The 25,275-nt window shown below is 41.5% G+C and overlaps 2 protein-coding genes across 18 annotated transcripts in view; both read left to right on the top strand.

Annotated features, from left to right (window-relative positions):
* LOC117547807 (neuronal cell adhesion molecule-like) overlaps positions 1–3,054 on the top strand; it is a 76,915-nt gene extending 73,861 nt beyond the window's left edge. For all 17 annotated transcript variants that reach the window (XM_034218648.1, XM_034218657.1, XM_034218649.1 and 14 more), the window contains one exon: positions 1,034–3,054. In XM_034218648.1, coding sequence (XP_034074539.1) covers positions 1,034–1,280 — 247 coding nt within the window. In that variant the 3' untranslated portion in view covers positions 1,281–3,054. The remainder of the gene's footprint in view (positions 1–1,033) is intronic.
* Positions 3,055–9,741: 6,687 nt separating this feature from the next.
* Positions 9,742–25,275, top strand: part of LOC117547868 (contactin-1a-like) — a 66,089-nt gene continuing 50,555 nt past the window's right edge. Inside the window, 1 exon segment of the mRNA XM_034218757.1 lies at positions 9,742–9,871. The gene's annotated coding sequence lies outside the window, so the exon portion shown is untranslated.

Raw genomic sequence — 25,275 nt, 5'->3', positions numbered from 1 at the left:
AGATAAAATACTGTCAATCCAGACGGTGTGTAAACGGCGTAAGTGCCTGTTAAAGTGTAATCCTTCCGAGGAGTGTGTGTTGTGTTGTGTTGTGGGATCTCAGCTGGATCTCCTCATCTGATCGCAGGGGTGTAGGTCTCAGGAAAGGTAAGGGGTTTGTGTCGTGGCTGAGGGTCAATGTGCTGTAAATCTAGCATGAGAGGAGGGTCAGCAGATAGTCGAGTCACTGTGGAGAAAAACGCTCGCTGTGTAAGCATCCCAGGTTCTTTCACGGCTATCATCAAGTTTAATATCCGGTCATAAAGTCTTCATCATGTAACCCACTTTGCATGGATACATATTTTATGGCTTTAATGTGCTAGTTTTATCCATGAAAATGCTTTTAAAAACTGATGAATATCTCTACTAAATTTAAAAACACTTCAACATTATGATGGCTTTGTGATCTTATCTCATTGATGTTCAACTCATGTATGTGGAATGTTTTTCGACTATTTTATATCCAAAGAAAACCTTCTTTGCAGATTATTCATGCATTTTGCGAATTTGTGATTATTATCATGCTTGCTTGGGGGGATGTTTGGCTGAAACCTTGCTTTCCAAGTTTTAATTCACATCATTGCCTTGGATTTTCTGTTTGTCATCACAACCTCTGTCTTGGGGCGGGAAATGCTTTTGTCAGACAATACATTTACCACTTCATATTTGGTTTCAGGGGGAATTTGAACAGGGTATGATTGCTTGGGCTTTATTCCCCTGTTGCCTGATGGAAACCAACTAATCATTCATTGCTGCTGTTTTTAGACATGGAGTGAGCTAAATTCAAATTAGCTTCTAACTGATTCATGATCTGACATTTAAAAAAGTTTAAAAACTACTTATTTTGAATCTGGAAAAAACCGTTTACCACTTACTGAATGTACAGTAGGTCGCTCAGTCAGTGCTCCATCTAAAAAAAAATAATCACTAATCACTTTGTTGCATCTGTCACATCATCTCACCTGTAACACCTGCATGTTATTTTCTCCTTCAGTGACAATGAGGACCATAAACCGTTAAAAGGGAGCCGCACGCCGTCCAATGGGACAGTTAAGAGAGACGACAGTGACGACAGTTTAGTTGACTACGGGGACGGAGGAGACGGGCAGTTCAACGAGGATGGCTCGTTTATCGGCCAGTATAGTGGGAAGAGTGCCAGCAGGGAGACCGCTGAGGGCCACGAAAGCTCGGAGGCCCCGTCCCCCATTAATGCCATGAACTCCTTAAACTCTTTTGTGTAGGCCGCTGTGAGGTGCTGCACTGACTGCTTAATCCTTGCATCTCTCTGAGAGGGGTGTCCCAACACCGCATGGCTTTATGATCTCAGTCCCCAGTGCCACACATGAAATACACACCACAGCAAAGACCTTTTTTCCTTTTAAATCTTTATGGAGACCTGTGGCTCGATATACCTTACGCATTATTTAGGAATGAAGTAGCTCAACCAGATTTTTGATTTTAACAGTGCATGAAACATCTGATATGACCTAAATCCATATTTAAATTAACACTTTGATATTAACAAGTGTTGCATTCGTACCAGGAATCTCTTATGGACTATGCAGTGCTCGTCTGAATTATATTTGTTTTTGTTACTATATTATATACTATGTTCAAATAGTAATCAGTGTTGACTATTACTCCATGTATTTTTTTTTCCAATACAAAAGCTTGTACAGGAACCTGTATTTAATAATGTAAATCCTTCATGTCATTCCATCAGTGCACAAAGTAGATCATGTACAGTGTAAATATATATAAAGTGAACTATCTTAATATTTGGAGCATTGCACACAGCATGCTTGGGATACATCCTCATCTGCGAAGGAGGGGGCGCTGAAATGCTGCATGGCCTGTCACATGACCTCATGACCTTTGCCCTGCATGTAACCTCTTGTTGAGCTTGATCTGAAGGCCAGTGGGAAACGCTGAGAGGGGGTGACAGCCTGCCTCAGTTCCTGCAGCGCTCCTTCAGGAGGTAGTGCCTTTTTTTTTTCAAAACAACCATTCAATCCTGAAGTCTCTGTCAAGAGTTCAGTCACTGGAACAGAGACAGTAGTAGGACTGCAGAAGTCACATCCAAGCAAGGATAAGATAAGCTTAAGAGGACTCTGTGGAGGGAGGAAAAATCCATACACTCTTGTCATTTTTTTTTTTTAAAGACATCCCAATGCCTTGAGACACAGGATGGCTTTGATTCCTCCAAGAAGTTAAGCGCACTCACATAAAATCAGACTAAAATCGTAATTAAAACCGTACCAGGTGCATTTTCAAAGTGTGCAGTCATTATGTACAGAACCTGATTGTATTTCTGCAGTGTATGAATGAATGTATGGATATCTGAGTGTGTGTGTGGGAATACATCAATCAATTCCTATTAGACAACAATTGTTCACTTGTACTAACCACACTTGAGGGCCTTTGGAACGGATCAAGGTTTTTTTTCTCTTAACTTGCATCAAGTTTTTTCTTTTTTAAGTGTAGAATATTTGTTTATTTTGTAAATACTTTAATTGATTGTACAGGGACAAGCAGCTTATAAGGCAGCCTAAGAGGCAATATTGTGCATGATATGGTTTAACTTGTTGATAGGATTGTATTAAATATAGAGTACTTGTAGAGAATATATATATATATATATTCTTTTTTTCTTTTCTTGCTGTGCACAGTGTACATTGTATTGTAACTAACTGGACAGAAAATTGCATATACATTTGAATTTTTTGATTGTTTTCAGTTTTGCTTGTCAGCGACTTATATGACTTTGGTATTGTACTACATGTAGGATATAGACAATATTAATTGAATTTTCTGATTTGTATTGGTTTTACGCAGTCCCAGGAAACTGCCAAAACGATGCTCTTTTCTGACAGTATTGCAAATGGTTTTGTATTTAAGAAACAGATTTGTACTAACAGATACTTTCTTTGTCTCTATTTAAGTTTCTCCTTTTAGTGCAAGTATGAAATTCAAGCTACTGGAAATATAAAGAATGAATAAAAAAAATCTGCTTTAGTTTCAGTTTTCAGACTCTTTATTCAAAATGTCATTGCCCTCTCTATAAGTTGAGTGATGCTCTGAATATCAGAGGATTCAACACGTTATAAAAGCCCTATTTATCAGTGTGTGCATGCTTAGTGCTACAAAAGTGAATTGAATGATATTCTTTGCCCAACAAAAATGACACCACCTATGATCCCCCGACTACATCACTATTAATACGGATGCATTGGAGCAGGATGTTACTGTTGTTGCTTGTCAGGTCCCTCCAAAGGGTCACATGATACTTCTGAGAGTAAATGAGATAATTGATGTTGAAAAGTTTGTTTCTGTGAAATAACAGAGAGTTTAACTGCTTTTCACCTCAAACAGTTATTGAAAAGGGGACATTTATTTTATGTGAGGCTGCGAGTATAAATGTATTTAAACATGAGTAGGAGCCCCAATCAGACAAGGCCCTTTTGTAAATGGCCACAATCAAAGTCAATCAAATGTCAATAGGGTTACAAAACATACTCTGTTAACCTAAGTTGTAGTGAAATAAATAAATAAACAGTAGCATTAAATTAATATCCTCAAGTATTGAAAAATACGTGAAATATGTCGCCTGACTACATATACTTTCTACCACTTGTGTGGGTGTGTTGGCATTGGACCAACATCATGTCCTGCTGCACATGCCTTTGATATAAGAAGAGCTGTCGGGAGGCGTGTGGCGCAGTGGAATAGTGTGTCGGTGTTTGAATCAGGGGAGCACAGGTTCAAACCCCACTGCAGTCAGCATGTCGTTGTGTCCCTGGGCAAGACACTTCACCCCAAATTGCTATTGTGGGGATTGCCCCGGTATTGAGTATGTAAGTCGCTTTGGATAAAAGCGTCTAACAAGTAACATGTAATGTAATGTAATATAAGAATCTAAAGGCAATGATGCCAAACACATTAGATTTCCAAAACCTCCTTGCATGCGTAGTAGTAAGACCAACTTGCACACACAACCACGTCCCCAGACACATACATATACATTCTCAATACTAACATACTGTGCACAGTGAGCAGAAGCCGAGAGCTATGTTAATATGGATGCCTACACCTGCCTCACTCCACTAAGTGTGGATATAGAGAGACCTTATGGAACACGACAGTTGGGCTCCATCTTTTTGGCGCTCACTTGTGGCACTTCCACTTCCATTACAGTCATATTGTCAGGGTAATAGCGAGAGAGCAGCTCACCATCTGGTGCATTATCGCACAGCGATGGTATCAGGAAGCGGGGAAAGTCTGGTACGTAGTGTCTTGGAAATACTTTCTCCCTCTGGCAAGGACTTTTCGCCTTCTGTTCACTCAGGTACACTAATTCATTTTCCCAAGTAAATTTGTTTGGGTATATATCTCAGGAGTGTTGGCACTTAATAACAGCAGTGATGGAAAGTGGATTGCTGCTCCAAATATTAATGAACCATTTTTTCATCTTTTCCAAAAAGAAGCCAAATATATTTCCATGAAGGAGTGGTGCATAGGAACTGCAGCTGTGTGGAAGATTCTCCATATTATTTCAACCAGAGCAAATGAATGCCACACTCACAGCAATGATCGGATGACCTTTAGCTACTGGTTGATGATTCATCAATCTCCATTTATTTGACACATTTTCCCTCTTGACTTTACTGCCACCTAGTGATATGAGGTAACTGCACCCATGGCTGAAAGAGCAACAGGCTTTTAAACACTTAAAAGGAAGTGTCATACATGATTTTATCTGTCAATAAATGTGTTGTTTGTCATAGACAGCAATACAAATATCTCACATAGAAGCCAAAGTTCATGCTATAAAATATTGTATTCAAACTATAATATACTGAATAACCTCACATGTTAACTGACAGTCTATGAATTAGTCGGCCCTCTGTTGACATCCCTGATCCTCAATTACAAAGGATTCCTGTAAGAGGATTAGCTCTTTACTTTCATGGCAACAGAATCCCATTATTTGTCTGTCAATTGGTGATCATTGTGGCCAAACAAGCAGCTGCCCCATTACCCTGCTCAACTCCACCCACCGTCCTTCCTCTAGCGTTGCAACAACCCCTCCCTCCACCCTCTCATCCCTCATCCAATCCTCTGTGGATTCATTTCGTGTCAGCCATGTGTCTGCCATGGCATCCATTATCCATTCCCACCTTAACTGTGTCCAGCTCCTTGATTTACGGCAGGGCGGAAAGCCTGGTTAGAATTGATCTAGCGCTGGTTTAATGTCCACCTTCAGTCTGCTTTGAATAGGAGAAAAAATCGTTGCATGATCAGATGCTCTTTTTCCAACGAACCTGGGGGATTTAAAGCACATCATTTGCATCCCAGATGCTCAAGTGAAGGGCATGAACTTCCAGCATCAACCTTCCTTTTGAGACATAATGTAGAATAAAGGTCATCAAAGGCAGGTACTAGAAAAATCATTTAGTTTCTGATATTTTCAAGTATGTGATTAGCTTCAGGGAGTTCCTTAGATGTAAGTGGCAGAGCCTTTGTGTGTTTATGTAGATTTGCCCTTTTCTGATGCTCCGAGCACTGGGGGAGGATAATTGTTTATGATTATGTGACATTTCCATATGGCTGACAAACGGTCTGCCAAAACACACACACAAATACACACACATCTGTCAAGACCAAGCTTTTTGGAGCCTGAATGGAAGGTTTGGTCTGCCTGAAATTGAATCCAAATTGTACGACTGAAATCACCCTTTCCTGCGTAGCAATCTTATTTCTTCCCTGGTGTTTCTATCAACTCAAAGAGGCTGTTTTCCCTGTCGGGGGGAAGGGGGTGAGCTGATCTGGTGGCAGATATCATTGAACTCCTGTTGGACGGATGCTACATAAAGTGAGAGTGCTTTGTTCTATCAATCTGATACTCTCTATCAAACTCCCTTCCCACTTTTTTATCACGACAGCCAGGATTATATCTCTTTCCGAGCCCTGATTCTTATTCCCCATGCACCTCCCTGCATGTCCCCTGTGTATTTTGTCTGAGTGGGTGGGGGGTTACCTATGGATGAGCCCCCTGTGGAGATCATTGGGGCTAAATCATATTTACCCCTCCCACCTCTTCCTTGCTCCTCCTCCTCCTCCTCCTCTGCCAGGCAGATAGATGACAGCCCCCTATTCTTCCCTGCAGATAGCAGGGTGTTTGCTGTTCCTCTTATCCACCCCAGAGACCGGCCATGTAACAGTGTTATTCAGCAGCAGGATCCTTCTCTATTTGCACTGCCATGATGTAAGAGGAACAAAAGTGTTTGTCTGAGGCTTGAATACACCTAGATCTTGGATAACCTGCACACAAAATAATATTATTTTGGGTCTTGTATTATGCCGCTCTATTTAGATATCATGCATTTCCTCAATGTTACTGAATCCATCTGGTTTGGCTATTTTCTGTGGATTGACATATTGTTATATTCCCCTGGGCTGCAGATATTGACAATGTCTTTTTTTTCATTGTGTATTAACAGCAGTTCCCATCTCAAAGGCAACAATACTTTTTATGACTAGTAAACGGAAACATAACAACAGCCTTCGGGAACAAAGCACTAAAACTCAACTTGCAATAAGGCTATAACCTTCATGTAAAGTCAGTTTCTGATCTCACAATAAAATAACTTCTTTGATATGTTAGCGCAAGTTCATCCAAGGGGGTTAAGTCCTTCAATTAATTCTACCCTGCTCTATTTCAAAGATTCCTGCATTATTTATGGGCCGCCGCGACAGCAGATTATTATTTGCTGTGTGGTGTTTACATCTGAGATTTAAATCTAATCCCTGGGGATTGAGATGGTCTCATGTTTGGACTGACACACCAGCATGGCTTTGTAATTAGGAGAGGCGCCCTTTTGATATCTGTCTGATGAAAATCAGGCCGACGGTTAACATGCAGACTGCAGTCTCACTCACCGCTCCATCTACCCCTGCTGGTGTCTTGTCATGCAAATAGATTTATCTGGTCATGTGTTGAGAATGTGTTTTCTCAGAAACTTTTTATGTTCCTACAAAACAATGGAATGGATTGTAGTTTGTCCAGCTAAATGGCAATACAAAATACGTTTAACAAAGTTTTTACCTGGATAATTCACATGCTTCATGGTTAAAGCAGTTTTTGTTCTTTTAAATGGTTTCCTAGCTGGTTAAAAGAAACACTCTTATCTTTGACATCCTTTAAATGTATATTTAATACAACAAATCTGACTGTGCACACTGAGGAAGAGTTTGATAGGCAAAGCAGTGAAGCTGGCAGACAAGACCAACAAAATAGAGATCATACATGCAACAAAAAGGGCTGAGGCAAACAATTTGGGGAAAGATTATAACTTCATGGGGAGTAAATGGGGCTGATGACTAATCAGAAGCAGGTGTGTGGGCAGGAAACACAATGAGGACAGGTGGGCAGGTGAGGAATGACAGGGAAGGACTACAGAGGTATGAAAAACCTGGCAACTGAAGTCAGGACAAGATGCATTAAAACCAATACATATTAAATCCAATAATTGATGCATCAATTAAATTCCGGACCATAATGATTTTTTGGCACTTTGTTATAACTTCAATATCATTATGGAAATACAACACACTCTGCCTTTGCCTGAACAAAACAAACGTTGAGTAAACACATTACATCTCGAAAGAGCTTTTTATGACATATTAAGTACGATTGAGTTTCAGAAGCTCTTATTATCAACTTCCATTAGCAGCACCAATGCTTTGATAAACTGAATCATCCCTGCCTATAGGCTATATAAACCAAACGGCAGACAAAGTCAGTTAGATCATCGAAGTGAACACAGTAAAAAGTTCTTATCAAAAGAGGAGACCAAAAGAGATAAGGAAGAGTGGATATTGGACCTCAATTCGTCTGATAGCTGAAAGTCGACTTCAGATGGATGCTACTTGCAAGTGTCGATTCCAAGGTGGGCTAACTTTGCTAACTTTTACTTGGGATACGTAGCTTGTGTTTCTGCCCGCAAGAGTGGCAGAAAGATCGAGTAAGTCAAACTGTTAGCCTAATTCCTCTGTTCATTGAAAACTATTTAAATTGACATCAACGAATTCTGACTTTAATCTCAGAATTCTGACTTTTTTCTCCAAAAAGATATTTTTGTTTTAGCTCTGAGATTAAAGTCAGAATTCTGAGATTAAAGTCAGAATTCTGACTTTTTTCTCAGAACAAAAAAAAACTAAACATCTTCTGTATATTTACGATAGGTAGCTAACATTTAACGTTACGCCTAGCTAACATTTACGAGAGCTTACTTGCATTTAGGATATGCTAGCTAGCACACTTGCTAATATTAGCAACTTTATAGGTTAACGTTATATTGGAAACTAGCTATTGCTATCAACTGTAGAATTGTATGGATATTATTTCACAACCATTCACTTATTTAATGAAATTAGAAATAACAAGGACCTTGCATATGAATAAAATACATTTCTGGCTGCTTATAAACAAAATAGTCAACTCTGTTCATGATTTTGACAGTGGGGAGAGTGAGTCCTGATTACAAATATTACAGATGAACATTTAGACTTTTCTGTACTATTAAAATATTGTCAAAAATAAAAGTTTGCGTTTATTAATTAACCTGCCTTTTTTGTTATTGTTTATTATTATTATTATTATATGTTATTGCCTATGAAAAGCACTTTGCCTTTGTGTCTGAAAATGTCCTATATGAAAACAAAACTTAAAGGTAGGGTAGGTAAGAATGTAGAAACCAGCTCGAGTGCGCTAGAATTTGAAAGTCGGCAGCCGAAAAAATCTGCCACTTCCTTACAGAGCCCCTCCTCCAACACACACGAACGTGCACATGACCAATGAGGGCACGAGATAAGTTTGTGCACGAGATGGAAGGCTGACAGGCAGGTAGGCCATCCAGTTATTTTAGCCGGGCCGGCTAAAATAATTGGTCGTGCTTTTTACAGCGCCACGGCTTTCACAGATGAACTTTTTTAATGTATTTATTGTCAAAGCATTTAATGTATTCATGATGTTAAGAGCATTCGATGGAATATAACAAAAAGTGTTTCTGAAGTGAATTATCTACCCCACCTTTAACATGTTCATATTTCAATAACGAAATGTAATACAAATCTGTGAAGGACTAAACACAACTCATAAATGTCACTTTAGAAGCCAGACAAGGTCGTACACTGGGGCAAGTCGTGTCATTTAATGCAATGCGTGTAGATTTAAAGATATTCAATGTTTTATAAGATAGCTACACTTAAATGTTTATCAGGTCATCCTCCAATGATGGAGCAGAGGAGGAAAACACGGTGGCAGCCTGTGCCTGCAGAACAAGAGGGTCTAGCGCCCCCTCAGTTGACAGCCATAACCCTTCATCCAATCCCGGGGACAGGACCGCTGCTCCGTCACTTTCTTCCCGGCTCTTGAGCGCCCAGCGATGCGGTGCTGAGCAGGTGTGAGCATCGTGAAGGACACACGGACGGACGCATTTGCCCTCTACAGAAGGTAAGGAAACCGGGCAGATACAGTCAAAACCGAGTCTTTGACATTATTATCAGAGAAGCCGGGCGCTGCATTTTGACAGCTCTGGGAAATCAGTGTTGTTTACAACAGACTGAGTGGGATGCACGGAGGGGATGGAGGAGCTTGTGCAGCCCTCCGCAATGCAGGGAACTGCGTTTTATATTTTTGGTGTCTTCTTGACAGATGCAAAGGAATAATGTGTGTGCAAAATCTGACATATCGTGGCGTGGTGGGGATGATGCTGTGTCAGATCTGCTGCACATCCCACGACTTCCCTCCCAAAAGATAGTCGATTCACGGGTAAGATGTATGGATATATTGCAGCAAACATCTCCTTTCATGCAATAAGTCTGAGTGTTAAATGCAGCGTTTTATTTGACCACGCCAGAGGCCAGAGCCCTATCAGCGTCGCACATACCGATGATTGAAACTGCCGCCTGCATTTTACAGCCAAAAGATTAGGAAGCAGCCTACTGTAGACACTTTCATCTGGGCGGAACTAAAACGCATGTCTTGGTCTAAGTGTCGCGGTCGATTGAGGCATATGGTTCGGCTGTGTCATAATCACTGGAAGATTGAGCCGTAGTGTTTAATAATGGCCCGTCGCAGGGTTAGTCAGGTCGTCAGGTGTCATGGGCGCGTCCTGACTCACCAGACTGTAGGCTTCAGTGGAGAGAAACTGTTTATACTACATGTTGCTAAAGTAAAGACTTCCATAAGTCCCATGTTTCGAAAGGGGGTCTTAATTATGTATTCAAATATGAAGGAAGATTTTTTACAAGTGAACTCAATAATGACAAGGTGAAAAAGGATGACTCAATCATGCACATATTCATAGAATCACAAAGATTGCAGATGGTTTTTCAAGTTTTAGGATATTACTTTGGCATCTATGTAGGGGGTAATTGTTTGTTGTTTTACTTGTGATCTCATAAATGAATAGTTGCATATTGACCATGAATAACTCCCATTGGGAAGTCTATCTGCAGCTAAATGTGTTTTCCTATAACCGCATAATTATTAATGTGTTGATATTAACATGCAAGTGTGGTTATGGGTTTGGCACAGCTCCCTGCAGTAGACAGCAGAGTCAGATTTAAGTCACCACAACTTCTCAGTGGTCTAATGAGCTTGCAAAGCATGTGTTTAATGTAATGTAATAAATGTCAGCATTCGAGAAGAGAATCATGACATGTCAGGGGCTTGTTGTTTGCTGATCACAGTACTAGAGTTGTTTTGCTTTTGTGATGGGCAGAAGTAGCTTAATCGGTGCCTGGTTTTTGGGGTTATTGGTATAAGATTACCATACAATAATGTTCCTGTACAATGTGGGCTTTTATCGTAGTATAAACATGTGTACACTCTCAGATGATTTATCGATACCTGCTTGACCCCTTTCTGCTGCTGCAGCTGTCCATATAAATATCTGCGAGTAACATTTGTATTTTGCCTTATTTTTCCATACCATGCCATTCTTCAGATTCTTCTATTGTGTGTTTGTCCTGATTGAATCAGAGTCATAATATTGGCACAACATGTCAGAGGAATTCCTTTGCTGCCTGTCAGATGGAGCACTTTATGAATCTTGTAAGCTCGAAGGCTGCTAATGCATCCTGTGCTGTCCTGTACCCTGAGGACAGTCCCTCTCCTTCATGCTAGGTGAGCACATTTACTCTGCTCAGAAGTAGGCTAACCAACTGCATGCAGGGCATCATCTCACATGTATACCACTTTCCCCACTACGAATGATGTTTGAATGTGGAGTTTTGAATTTTGTATTAAGCTGTTCCCAGCCAGCATTGTGGCTGCCCAAGTGGCTTGAGGAGTCTGCATGACAAACTTTACATAACACAGCTCCCTGCAGGATGTGGCTGTTCTGTGATGCATTTCAAGGCTACAGCCTCAGCCCCCATTAGTGTCACAGTCAAATGACTCAACATAGCCGTACACTTACTTGTCCTTTGGTTATAAGCTTCAGTTGCACACATCTGTCATGTATTGGGTAGACAGGCTAACTTCACCTGAGGCAGAAGATAGAGCTGTCTTCAACATCCCTATTTCTACTTCACCTCAGTCAGCATGTCATTTATGAACATTAGGACACACACTGCTTTAACATATCCGGTGTATGAATGTTTACTGCAAGTACGTCAAATGCATTCTGTTAAAATAATCAGCAAGACAAGGATTTTTCCATTTCCCAAATAAGTCCTTCTACAAGCTGCTTGGTGCACAAAGTAGACATTTGGATGTTTGCCATTTAAGATTAACCAATTTTAAAGTTGTTTTAGGAGATTAGATTTGTTTTCCAGATGTCCTTTGAGCCCTGGGTGACAAATTATTGGGCAGAGAGTCAAAGCAGGATAGATCTTTTGAAAAGACTCTTTAACTGATTGGTAGCGTTGGCATTTGCAGGCAGCAGGGCGAGTTTGTTATGTGCTGTGTGTTCTGTCACTGAATGCAGTGTTGGTCACGCTGGGAAGAATATAACTGCAGACTTGCTTCATTGTTAAATTGAATGCACTAGGAGAGAATATCCTGATGAGACAGCCTTCAACATTTATTTGCAGAAACACACAAACACTATCCCTTATTGCTGCAACTGTCTTCACTGCATGTACAAGTGATTTCTCCGTCCTGCTGACAAAACATGCCATGCTCTCGTCTTCATCCTTCAGTCTAGATTGCTCAGCAATTTACACACCGGGGATCAATAGCGAGATCCACTAATGGTACGGCAGTGAGGCGGAGACATGACGTCTTCTATGTTTGCCTGGAGACAGACCCCTCCTCTGTTCATGCCTGTGGAGGAGAAAGGGTTCCAGTCCCCATCTGCCATCTCTGGCTGTCTGAATACATTTTGCACTAGACCTAGCATTGATTCTCCCTCTGCTCTCCACAGGCACGTGACCCTCATCTAAGAGGAAACAACTCTCACATTTATATCTCACTTGTTGACATTCCATTTCATTTGGGACATTTGAGCCCAAACTGTGTGGTATAGGCTTTCAGATATGCAAGGTTTTTCATGTTTCATCATCTGGTGATATCACTGTGCAATGTATAGCCAATACTTAAAAAAGAGAGCCATGCTGAAGTGACTTGTGACTTCATTGATCGGCAGAGTTGTTAATTGGTCTGTTTTTGATATTTCTTAAATGATTTTTTTCATGCAAAAATGCCAAACACTACTGTTTTCGCTTCTCGGTAGTAAGAAAATGCTGCTTTTCTTGTCTGATGTGGTAGTACATTGAATTGTGAGAGTCATTTGTCAGCTTTTTAGTGAGACACATTCATTTTCCTTTTTAACACAGCTACACTGCTTGATCTGTGAAGCACCTTACATTGTTTTGTGTAAGTCTTTTCTCTTGGTCACTTTGTTGGACTGCTTTTGTTGCCAGGGCTGATGTTCTATTTCTGGTGCCACTGTTGCTTTTGCTTTTATCTTATGATCTTACACATTTGCTCCCGGCACATCAGGAGGCTAGTTACCTTTTTTAAAGGCAGACTCCAAACGAATCATTACTTTGTGTGTTTGTGTATGTGCAGTGCACCATACAAATGCATGTCCATGATTCATTTCTGCCATATCTAAGATCCGGTTAAAAATACTGTCTGCATAAATGACCTCTTGTTGATTCACACAAATGTAGCACAATGCTCAAGACCAAAATAGAACATTTTTTATATCCACTGCTGGCTTTTGTCTATTTATAGCATTAAAGCTCCCCGGAGAAAGATGTTATTCATTTACTGACAAGGTAAACAAAGTTTTTAAAGATATGGCTAGGTTGTAAAATCATCAAAAACAAATTTCCCCTAAAGATATACTTAGAGTGTATTTTATCATAGAACATTTTAATCCGTTCCTCTTTCCTTATCAGTGTGATTTTGTTTGTGATAAAATGCCGAGCTTCTTCTGCGGCTCTTACAGATTGTCTTTCTGTCAAAGTGATGTCTCATTCAGAAACAGATTAGTCCCCTTCCGTTAAGATAATGTTGACCGGACAAGCAGGTAGTGTTCGGAAATTGCCTGCTATCTCCCCCTGTCACTCATGGGGGAAATAAGATGACATTGATCAATGTCATTGGAGTGTTGTCTTTTAGCGGTACAAGTTGTGTTCTGTTTAGGCAACTTGTAAACGAAGGTAACTTCGTCACTGTGGAGTAATACGGGCCTTGTAATATGTGGTTTAGTTTGAAAAGTGTTCCCCCTCCCGTTTTGTCTGTGGCTGGTGATTGTGTTCACCTGGTGCCCTGTGTTCTCTCCTCCCCCCCCACCTGTGTCTTATTGGCCTGATTAGTGTGTGTGTATTTAGGCTCTGTTTTCCCTGTCAGTGGACAGGTAGTGTGTGAGATCCTTGTGGCTGGTGACTGTGCTCACGTGAACAGCGAGATTGAGGCTGTGTCATGTGCCCGTGAGTAATAAATGCCCACACCGGGGTTGTATTTTGGACGTTCTGCCTCTGCCTCCGTGCTTGGTCGGGCCGCTCAACGGTCAGCTTCACACAACTGAAGAGTTCTACTCCTCAAATCACATTTGAAATAATATTGAAAAAGATTGAAAATAAGAGGTCACTGATGAACAGCGGAAATGATTGATTTACTGAATAATTTATGTATTGGTTCACAAGCCATCTGTGTGTGTCTAATGCGTTTTGATGTACAGGTTAAGTTTTCAAAGACATTATTTGGGCTATTATAAAGAAGAATTTAAATATGTAACTAGGTTTCTCAAGACTTCTCTTCTTTACTCTGATTCGCTGCTCCTTTTTTTCCCAAGATATTTTTAGACTTTATAATCAAAGTGAGTCTTTTGGGATTTATGAACTCAATTAGAAGGAGATTACTAATGTGTGCCCTTCGCCTGTTAATCTGTCGGTTACCAGCATGATCCTTTTACATTTTTTCAGATAATATTTGACTTCCTTCATTACAATGTCTGCATAGACAACTGTTTGTTTGCTTGTTATCAGGGCCAAACACACACGCAGTAAAAGGGACATCAGGCATCTTAATGTGAATGGGTCTTAATTAAACTACCCCTCAAAGTGTCGGATCACCTCTTGTGTATTTGTTTAACATTTCATGAGCAGATCTAGTATTACACTCAGTGGACTGACTCCTCACACGGGAGCCTTGAGCCATCTGTTTTTGCCCCTTCGGAGGAACAGTAAGATGCATTGTTTACGCTGCTGTTGGGAAGCTGTGCAGTCACTATCTGCTATGTTGGTCCTGTAAGAGATGACTTTCATTTGCACGCAACTTGAAAACCAGTGGCGTGCATCTGATTTGTTCCCTGGGAGTTTCAGCCAAACCAGAAAACTTTAAAAAAGAAAAGTGAATCCGTCTGTTTTTGTTCCTTTTTAAGTCATTCCAAAACAAGGTTATGCACGTCAGTCCAGATCATATTGATTTAGAGAGATTGTTTATGAAGACTTTTTCAGCAAGTTGCACAATTGTAAGGATGATGAAAGGATGATGACATTTTGGATGATGAAAGGTTAGAAAAGAAAATAGGCACCTCTGATGCAACCTATACAGCGATATCCCCGCTGACAGTCATTTATTCCATAATCTCCTCACGAAAGCTAGTATTTAGTATCATTTTGAAGATTAGATTACCTCTGTATCCTTCGTCATTCATATTCTTAGAAATATGCTGCATTGTTTTGATTTAATCCTGTTTAATCTGTTCATCATGGGCTTGTGGGCGTTTACTGTAGTTCACCCGCTTGCATTGTAATCTTATATTGCTGGGGACAAAGAACTGTCCAATTAGGTAGAAGCAAAGCGTCTTCCTCATTGGGGCCAGGCCACTCTTGGGGCCTGTGCATAAAGCTTGTTGCTATGGTGCCGGAAGCATCTGTGGTAGACAAGAACACGACTTCACAAACATGCTAGTTCATCATCATGCCAGCTCCTCAGCTTACACCATCACCTTTCAGTTACCATGTTGTTTTTCATGCTATCCCAGCACATGTTGCTTCATGATGCATCCTGTATATGGTTGACAACTCTATCCCGGTACTGGGATAGCATACCAAACTAAAGTGATGAACTCCCCACCAGTGTTTAAAATAATGAAAGAGGGGGGGGATCAAAGGGTTTCTTATACTAATCACAATTGTCCTTGGTGAGAAGCATACTAGTTCTTTAGCTGGCTGACCTTTAGCCTTCTGAAGGAGGGACTGTATGTGTGAAAAGTGTAGGGAAAGAAGGCTAATCGTGGAGAGAGCCCAAAGCCGAAGGCCCCCCTGGCACGTGGAGCGAATACTGAGCACACCGAGCTCTTGGGAAGTCTCATTATACATTTAGGGGCGTCCTGTTTTCCCTCTCTCTGGACAGCCGGACAGCTAAATTATTTGTGGATCAATAGTTTAGCTTCCTACTGGCTCCACAGAGTGAGTGAAGTGCATTTAAACCCAAGAAATCCCATTACCCTTGGCAGAGAGGGGAAGCATAGCACTAGGGGCCTCAGCAAGTGCTCTTGCTTTGGCTATTATTCAGGTTTGTTTACCTGCAGTGCTTCGGCTGAGACCACCCATAGTCATATTATTCTCAATATCACATTTTGTTCGATTTTCGATTTTCTCTGCGACACAGTTTTGTCCATACATATCCAATGATATCACTACTCGGTGATAACATTTTTTGAAGTGATGTTGTATGCTCTGTACTTTAAAGGCATTCAGTGAATGCTGTCTCTTCCCGGACAGATCGATAGAAAGTTACAACGTTGTGTGAGGCAAGCTGATTAATGCTGCTTATAATGACCGGAGCCTGGCTACAGCCTGTCTGTATTGATTCAACACTTATTTAAAATGCCTGTTGTTCTTCCTTTCAACTCTTTGGCTATGTAGAAAGAGAGAGTAAAGGAATGAAGAGAGAAAGGGGGGTTTGGGGGTATAATGAGAAACGTCAAAAAACAAAACATTTGGAGCTTTCCCTTCATTCCTTAGATCAGTGTAACCAGAAATAAAGGATGTGGCTGGTGCCGGCTCTGGGCTGCGGGCCGCCGCTGTCCTCTCCTGGCTCTCGTTTGTGTGGCGCTGGTCAGCCTCTGAGCTACTGGGCTCCGGGCTGCATGGCCACATGAAGAGCCCATTGATGTGGGCAACATTAGCATTCGCTGTAGGCGAGCACGACAAACAGGTTGGTTTTCCGTTTCACACTAACAAACCTGTTCTCTCTGGGATCCTCTCAAAAGGTCTCAAATCAACCCCTCTTGTTGCATTGCTAATGAGTGTGGATAAAAGAGGTCAAAGAATGTAGGCCTCTCCAGTCCAAGCAGTGTACCAGTGTACCAGTGCCAGCTGCATCGTCAGGAAATACTGTCACATCTGGTTCACAAACTCACAAGGTGATGTAACAATCTGCGTCATGTTTTCTGTAAGTGCTAGTGGGACCATACTGCAGCTCTAATAGCTTCCGACAAACTACCCTAAAACGTCCCTGTTCTTTTCGGTTGGCATATCATTATTCAGATCTGAACCCAGCATTCGGAGGGAATCTGGCTGACTTATGCATGAGATTTGTGCACTAATTATTCTGCAGATTCGTTTCCTTGGCTTGGTTTGTAGCTGCAGGAGCTTGTGTTGCAATCTGCTAATTCATGCTGCTCAAATGATCCTCACGATTTATCTTAGCAACAGCAAAATTGCCCCCAAGAAGAAGTGGCTAATATTACCCCGTGAAAAATAACACATGTAGTCCATCTCTATGTTTTAATCGGGCGACCATGAGTCACATTAATACTTGAGCAAGTCGTACTGAAGCCAAGAGAGAGAGGTCGAGGGCACGAAAGAAGCACAGGGAGAGTAGGGGATGCCAGTTTAATAATTACAGATCTTTTTCTCATCTCATGTAGATTCGTAGACTCACTGTAGACAAATGTATACAAACAGTAAAGAGGCAGCAGATAATGAAGGTCTGAGTGAACAACACAATACCCCTTATTATTCTCATTACTGGCGGTCTAGACTGAGGGAGGTGCTAGCAATCACAACATCAACTCCCTGCTCGATGGAAATAACTCACATTATTCTATGGAGAAAAATAAGCCATGCATGCATATTAATATGGCATTTGTTCAGTTGGACCATGGCAAACCCCCATACTCTATGTGTGGGCCTGGTTTTGAAATGTGCCCGTAGTAGCGGGCCAGTGTATCTGGTTGGATTATTCACGAAGAAGGTGTAAGGACAGTGAGTGGAGGAAAGGGCATCCAGAGGTGAATCTGACTGCGAAAAAGGGCACTGAATAATTTTTTCCCCTGTCTCCTTTCCAAACACACACACACACACACACACACACACACACACACACACACACACACACACACACACACACACACACACACACACACTCTCCTTTGCAGTACTACAGTATGACTCTTATCTGCAACACACAGCTCCACTCATGCTGCTCACACAGGGCCATAGTGTGTAGAGGACAGAAGGAGCGAAGGGTACAGTGTCACAGTCAAGCGCGCACACACACACACACACACACACACACACACACACACACACACACACACACACACACACACACACACACAATGGATAGAAAGAGGAGGGGGGGTATTTTTCTTAATTCCCCTTCAACAGAGGACAACAAGACCAAACACTGCTCTTCTATATGACTGAAGGGGGGTGAAAACTACTGTGTGTTTAGAGACTGCTGGAGCAGTTGATGTTATTCACATTGACCCATCCAACTAGATTATGAATTGACTCCGGTACAGTCAAATGAAAAGGTTGCAAAAAAGGAATGCACAAACTAACTGTATACATTGTGCATGAAGATAAAGGACATATGAATCACATTTCCTACATAGATTTTTCAAAGAGAGTATTATAATGGATGCACATTGCAGTAAAATGTCAATACACTTGTTATTAGATAAATAGTTTGTGGAACGTTGAGATGATTGATAACACTGTTATATCTGTCTGTTGAGAGCTTGCAGCTGGAGCCAGGTACCCCGGTTAGCTTAGCTGAGCCTGGAAGCAGGGGGAAAAGCCAGCAAAACTAAAAACAAAGTCTAAATTTGACAGTACTGTGTTTAAAGGCTGTTTATTGGGCAGGGTCAGTGACTTTTTGAATTCCTGTAATCACTATGAAGTTGCCAGGCAACCAGCAGAGGGGCCAGATTACATTTTAGTGAAGCTAGGCCACATGAACATGGACATTTTGCAACTATTTAATGCTACGATATATATATTTCTAGCTAAGTCCACTATGAGATCTGCTTGGTAAGTAGACGATATACATGTGTTTAGTGTCTCATAGCAGGAGTAAATGCTGCTAAGTAAGGCAGCAAGAATCATGACAAATATAAACTTTAAAAAAAGTTATTAAATGAATGCTTGGTGCTACAGTTTTACTTAAGCACTTGTGTGAATAAAAGTCAACAAGAAGTAGGTGAAGGGGCCCTGTGAGTATACTCTTAAGGCATTCAAGCAAAAGCATCTATTTGCAGCATAATATATGAACAGTCTCTTAACCTACATTAGCTCCCTTGCTGCTACTGTGAAGAACACAAGCTTGATTGGAAATGCTGTAAACCCTGTATCTGCGTGGGTTGTTATCAGAGCCGTGTCTTCAGCAGCACTCAGACTGCATGGTGGACAAACAGCTTTATAACAGTGGAGAGATGATTTCCTTATGATAACGTTGTGATCTGAATGCCATAAAGCTCCCACACACCTGTATCTGCTTACGTCTGACACAGACATAATGTCAGGACGTACCGATTTAGTTTTGTAAATGTCAATGTTTAAAGAGAGAGCACTTCAGCCTTATCATAGTCATAGAGTTTTCTACTGTAAAGAGTTGTTAGATCATGGTCTGGCATCATGACTGAAACACTTTTTCCTTCCTGTTTTTCTCTGTTTTTTTTAAGTGGGCACCTGTTCTGTCTTATAAGCCATGATCACATGGTGTGACTTGGCTAAGAATCACCACATGACTCAGGTCTTTGCCCAGGCTGTGCTCATTGTCAGTCGGCACACACACTGCTCTCTAACCGGCCGTCTGACTGTGGCCATGTGCTCAGCAGTAAACACAGGTGACTGGCTCTGTTGACATGGACACAGTGTTCCGGACGTGAACATGTGGAAGGCCTGGTCCCTATGTTTATCCTGCAAATATCCCTGCACTTAAAAAGAACAGAATATTTTAATTAATACAAAGAAACAATTAATTGGATAGTCTGTGCACACTCTGTAATATATCGGCAAATAATATCTTGGCCCGCTGTCATACTCAGGTTTCTGGCAATTTAAATAATAGCTCGTGCTGACGGTTTTAAATAGTAAATGCAGCTTTTCAAGGAGAACTTGAGTGCCAAATAACAGGGGAATATGATTTTACACATACATGCCTCCATTGTAAAGCGTCCTTGGGTTTCGTGAAAGGCGCTATATAAATTGAAATTATTATTTATTATTATTATTATTGAGAGGGACTGTGGAGCTTGCAGTGGCACAAGAAGTGGGGGAAGACTTCCTGATGGGCAGGCATGAATATGCATGGCACTGCTTAAAAGCACTGGCACACTGATACAGTATGGCAGTCAATGGATTCACAGTGCAGCCTTTGTCTTGTGTGCTTTCAACTCTGGAGGAGGTGTCTGAGCCTCTTGTGTGAACTTTCAGCCCCAGAGTGCCTCTGCATAAGTATCTGAAAATCTCTAATCCTGCTCAACATCTTATAAATGCAATGAGGATCCTTAGTGTTAATTATATTTCCACAGTCACAACATAATTACTTATTTATCAGTGAGATCGTAGGGTGTTTACTTCCCTCTAACCAACTTGGAATTATGACATTTCATTTGGGGATTCATTGAGTTTGATTTGGTTTAATGAATTCGCTAAGTAATTGGTTACCAAAGTAAACAACTAGGCATGTGTCTGGTGCACTTGAGATCTGGTATTATGTTGTCATAAACATTGTGTGGTCTGTACGTATTCTAGACAGGCACCAAAGCTGTTCAGAGACCAAGTGGCAGGGGATTTGTTTCTCTCCTCATTTCCAGAAATAATGTGTCATCCATACACAACTGCCTTGAAGAGAAATGTTATACTAATATCTGTGTAGCTTGCTATCAAGTTCTTAAAGCTGCAAATTGGTCCACACTACCCTTGGCAATAGGGCTGCCGTTGCATCAAAGCTACAGAGGCATGGGGAGTTACACTAACAGCCACACTGGCAAATTAAATCATCGCTCCCAAAGCTTCAGCACGTCCAGCACAGGCATACATCTCGCTGCCTTTCTGGCTCTGTTTTCATCTGCTCTTCGACAGTCTGTTTGTAGCTATGAGCTTTGATATGATAATGTGAGTGAAGCTGCGGGTCTGGCTGTTGGGCGGATCCAGATGCATTGTTCTTGTGCAAACATACAGCAACACACTGATTATGGAAAATAAAAACCTAAGACATCAGAATGTGTACACTAGTTTTTACTCTCAGCAGTCAAAATATGGGCGCCCACTGCATAGAAATGTAAGACTTTATTGCTATTGCCTCAAATAAACATTCAAACGTTGGTATGCCGCATACATTGTCTTACTGTGAAAACATCATACGGCAACGAATACACAGCTTGAAAGTACCTCTAAAAAAACTTGATTTAGTCATTTTATTTGTCAAAAATACAGTGTTTAGCTCGGTTTGGCTTTTTTCATTTTGAAATGATATAACTTTGACCAGGTTAAAACATCTTTATATTCAGTGGGAATAAATGGGCTCGGGCTGACAGCCACACATTGGCTAGGGTAGACACAAAGTAAACATGATCTTTTTAGGCTTTTCTCGGGCTGTGTTAACAATAAGTAAAGTGTAGAATAAACCCAGACTTGTCCTTTCTTTGTGGGAAACAATGGAAAACATAAGCAATGAGAGAAAGGAGGCTTCCTCTGTAATCGTGCTAATTATGTGGTGCCATGATACCGGGGTATCAGCCCGGTATTAACTAATCGATATTGTGCTATTGATCCAGCCGCTCTGACTCAAATAGATTATTTCTTAAGGTGGACTGAACCATGAGTGTGGAGTAACGTTGTATCTTTTATTTAAATGAACTGTAACCTTCACCCAGGTATGTAACAGCTGTTCTCAAATGAACACGTGAAGTAAAGTTTAATATTTATAGTTTTATAGATTTATAAAGAGTTATAATGAGAGGTGATCAACGTGAATGCTCAGGTTCCACCTTAACACGCAGACACTTTGCTTCACCATGAGCAGAAACCTTTATATATACAGTCTATGGCAGAAACACAGAAACACTGAAACTCTTGTTAAGTTTCTCCATCGTTGTGTACAAACTGGATAAAACGCGGGCTTTTTGTTGTTGTTCAGGAGTTGATCTGTCTCTGCCATGGATGTGTCTCTGCTCCCGCCTCGACGTAAGCGTGACGTATGTGGTGCTTTTGATCTGGCCGACAATTTTTTGGTGCTTGAAACGAACCGGATTCCGGAGCTAATGGCGCGTTTCCACTGCACTGGGGTAGCCCCGTTTAAGCGTCCTCGCTCAGGCCTCGGGCTGCCTCGCTGGCCGGCCAGGCCGTGGCGCATTCCATTACAGTTTAGGACCTGGGGTAGCAACGCAGTGTAGGCGGGGCGATCGGCTTTGTTTTTGTTCACATTTCGAGTTGTTCCGTCGAGCTCCCGCTGGATTTGATCATCCCCAATGAGATGTAGGAACGTCGTCACCTCCTCGGTCGACCACGGTGTGCTTTTCTTACTAGACGTAGCCATTTTTGTAGCTCATCCGTTTACAAAATGCTGTGTATAAAAATGCTGCAAGCTTGCTTCTAAATATATATGCGACGCTAGGGATGAACTCGCACGCAATCTTGTGACGATTCTCTCTGACCAATCAGCAGTCGAGAGTGTTGACGTCACTAGTTCAGCCCTGGCCCTGGTCTGAGGGAACCACGATTTTATGAGGCCGGAAAAAGAGGGAAAAAGTACCCGCTGGCCGGTACTAGGCTATATGGAAACGCCACCAAAAACCGGCCTGGCCGCTTGAGGACGGTTAAGGACGCTTAAACGGGGCTACCCGCTGCAGTGGAAACGCGCCATAAGAGGCTGCGTTGTGAAGAGGAAAACCCGGTGCTTTTCAAGCTCCAGCTCCGAACCGGCCCTGAAACACCGTTGGTGTGAATGAGGTAAAAGAGCCCAGGTCCCACGTTTATGTCTCCCACTGTCCTTGAGATTTGACACTCTCCCTCTCTCTCTTTGCAAAGCCCTCAAATGCAAACATGCACAATATAAACAGAACATGATCTCTTTCCCTCTTACAATAGCTAATGGAAGTGTACACTGAACGCAAGGCTGTCTGTTCATTATTGCTGTACATTGAAGTTTAGCTTAATCATATAAAAGTGCCGGTGTACATCTAAACTCTTGGCTATCCTGTCTTCATTATCTACGTCTGCTCAGAAGATTGTTTGAACTAACTGCAGATGAGAAGATTTCAGCGGAGGAGTTTTTAAGTGGGGACTATTAGCAGACACAGAGCTACTGTAAGTGTGGATTGGCTGTAATCTTTACTTTCCTCCACAGTAGTTTGACACAAAGTCAAACCAAACACTCCTCTGTTCCACACACTGCTTGATTTATGTGGGGTTTTTCTGGCTTTTTCAGAGAAGTCCAGCAACTAATGGGTGAGGGAATAAGGGCGTGGGTGTGCATTAGTTGTATGTGCGCGCTGCATTGTGAGTGCAAGTCAGCTGAAGAGACAATAGATCCTGTCCCTCTTTGATGGCAGTTTAGCAAACATGTACCGATTTCAAATGTCAAAATGGGAATATTTTCTGGATAACAACACCTCCTATGAAATATCACTTTGTATCCTTGTGATTTGTAGATTGTAAAAAAAGGCACTTTTTCTGACATTCAATGGACTAAGAAATCAATTGACTAGGATATATACATAGGCTAACGGATAAAGTATGTCATATCATTATACCTTGCTGTGGTATTTGTTTATCCAAAAAATGTGTGTTTGCATGTACTGGCCAAAGCTAATACTATCTTGTTATAAAATCCATAAATGCTTTTTCATTTGTTGTGCACAGAAAATGTACTATATCACAAAATATATTGCTGTTTTGTTGTAAAGAGAGAGCCACTATGGTAGAAATGTATCAATAGCTGAGACTTAAACATAAATTATAACTATAAGAAGCTGTAGCATAAAATAAGATGAAATATATCATTTACCATTACCCTATTATCACCTCATCAAACCGGCTTGAAAAGTTGTTGTCTTGACATATTTCCTCTTGTCTCTTTGCATCTAGCCGCCCACTTTACATTGTATGTGTTTTGTTCAGCGAGCATGAACATTGCCCTATTTAATGACACCCTCCCATGTTGCTCACGATGCAATGCCTCTTGAAGTACTGAGGAGAACTCACTGACCCTTACTCTAAAGGCTCCTAACCCAGTAGGACATGTCAATTTAAGTGAGCAACATATTTGTGGTTTATTCCTATTGTACTGGACATTGTTGTGCACTAATGCTGCAGGGCATAAGTGATTGTCTGTCCAGTCCTAAAAAGAGCAGTATTGTGCCTCTGAGACATGTCAGTCACTTCAATGCCAATGTTGACCTATATCTGAAGGCCTGGATCAAGGGAGGGGCAGGCTAGCCACAGCATAGGGCAGAGCTCTAGTTTAGTGAGCCTTAATGTAGCGCTCAGTGACACGACATGCGTCAGACTGTGGCACACATTGATCGCTAACGGAGACTGAATTTCTGTGGTACACAATTGTATGTTTTTCTTCTGTGTTTGTTGTGTAACACCGTCACTGCCTTCTGGGTGACAATGACACGCATAAAAACCTCACATTGACTAAAGACTCACTATCCTCTCTCTTGCTCAATCTTTTCCCCATGTCTTCCCCTCCCGTAAATACTTTCAAATACACTTCCAGGTTGGATATTAGCTAACTGACCAACCTGTATTGGGATTTGTATGCGTGTTAAGTTAGACAAAACAGAGAGATGACGAGAGAAGATGGACTGACACCCCAAGGATGCAGAAAATTCTGTGTGACTCTAAACCTTATTATCTATGCCTTGATGACTCCTCTGGTGCAGGAATCAATACAGCCTGACGGGCTCCAGGGGCACAGGGCCCACTACAGGAAGCGGATATCTCCAAACTATCCATTATGGATAAGAGGAGTGGAAGGGCGGGAAAAAAAGAGCAGGAGAATGAATGTTAGACAGGGCCATAAGAGGGGGATAAGAGGGTGGGAATACAGGAAGTGGAAATGTGGAGGAAGAGCTGGTGCACAAAAGGAGAAAGGAAGATGGGGATGAAGGTGAAGATTGCAGCAGGGAGCCTTGCAGCTGTTTTTGTTTTGTTATAGCTCAGCTGCTTCTCTTTGGCTGGCTCCTGCTGTTCCTGCTCGGCTGTAATGTTTATTTCCAGCTGAGGGGATGGACGCAGACAACACAGCATTCTAAATTAAATTGTCTTCTTCCCTCCCTCCGTTAGTCTGTTCTCACCCCTGCATCTTTTTGTATGATGTATTTTTCTTTTTCTCCTCCTCACAGCAGCAACATCTCCCCATGGTGCATACCGTTTTCTTCTTCCTTCTCTGTCCTTGCTGTCATTTGTTTTCTTCCTCACTGTGGCTGCCATGCTTTCTGGCCATATACCCTGGCTGTAACC

The sequence above is a fragment of the Gymnodraco acuticeps genome, unplaced genomic scaffold, assembly GCF_902827175.1.
Source record: "Gymnodraco acuticeps unplaced genomic scaffold, fGymAcu1.1, whole genome shotgun sequence".
Classification (NCBI taxonomy): Eukaryota; Metazoa; Chordata; class Actinopteri; order Perciformes; family Bathydraconidae; genus Gymnodraco; species Gymnodraco acuticeps.
This window is presented reverse-complemented; position numbering and strand designations above follow the sequence as displayed.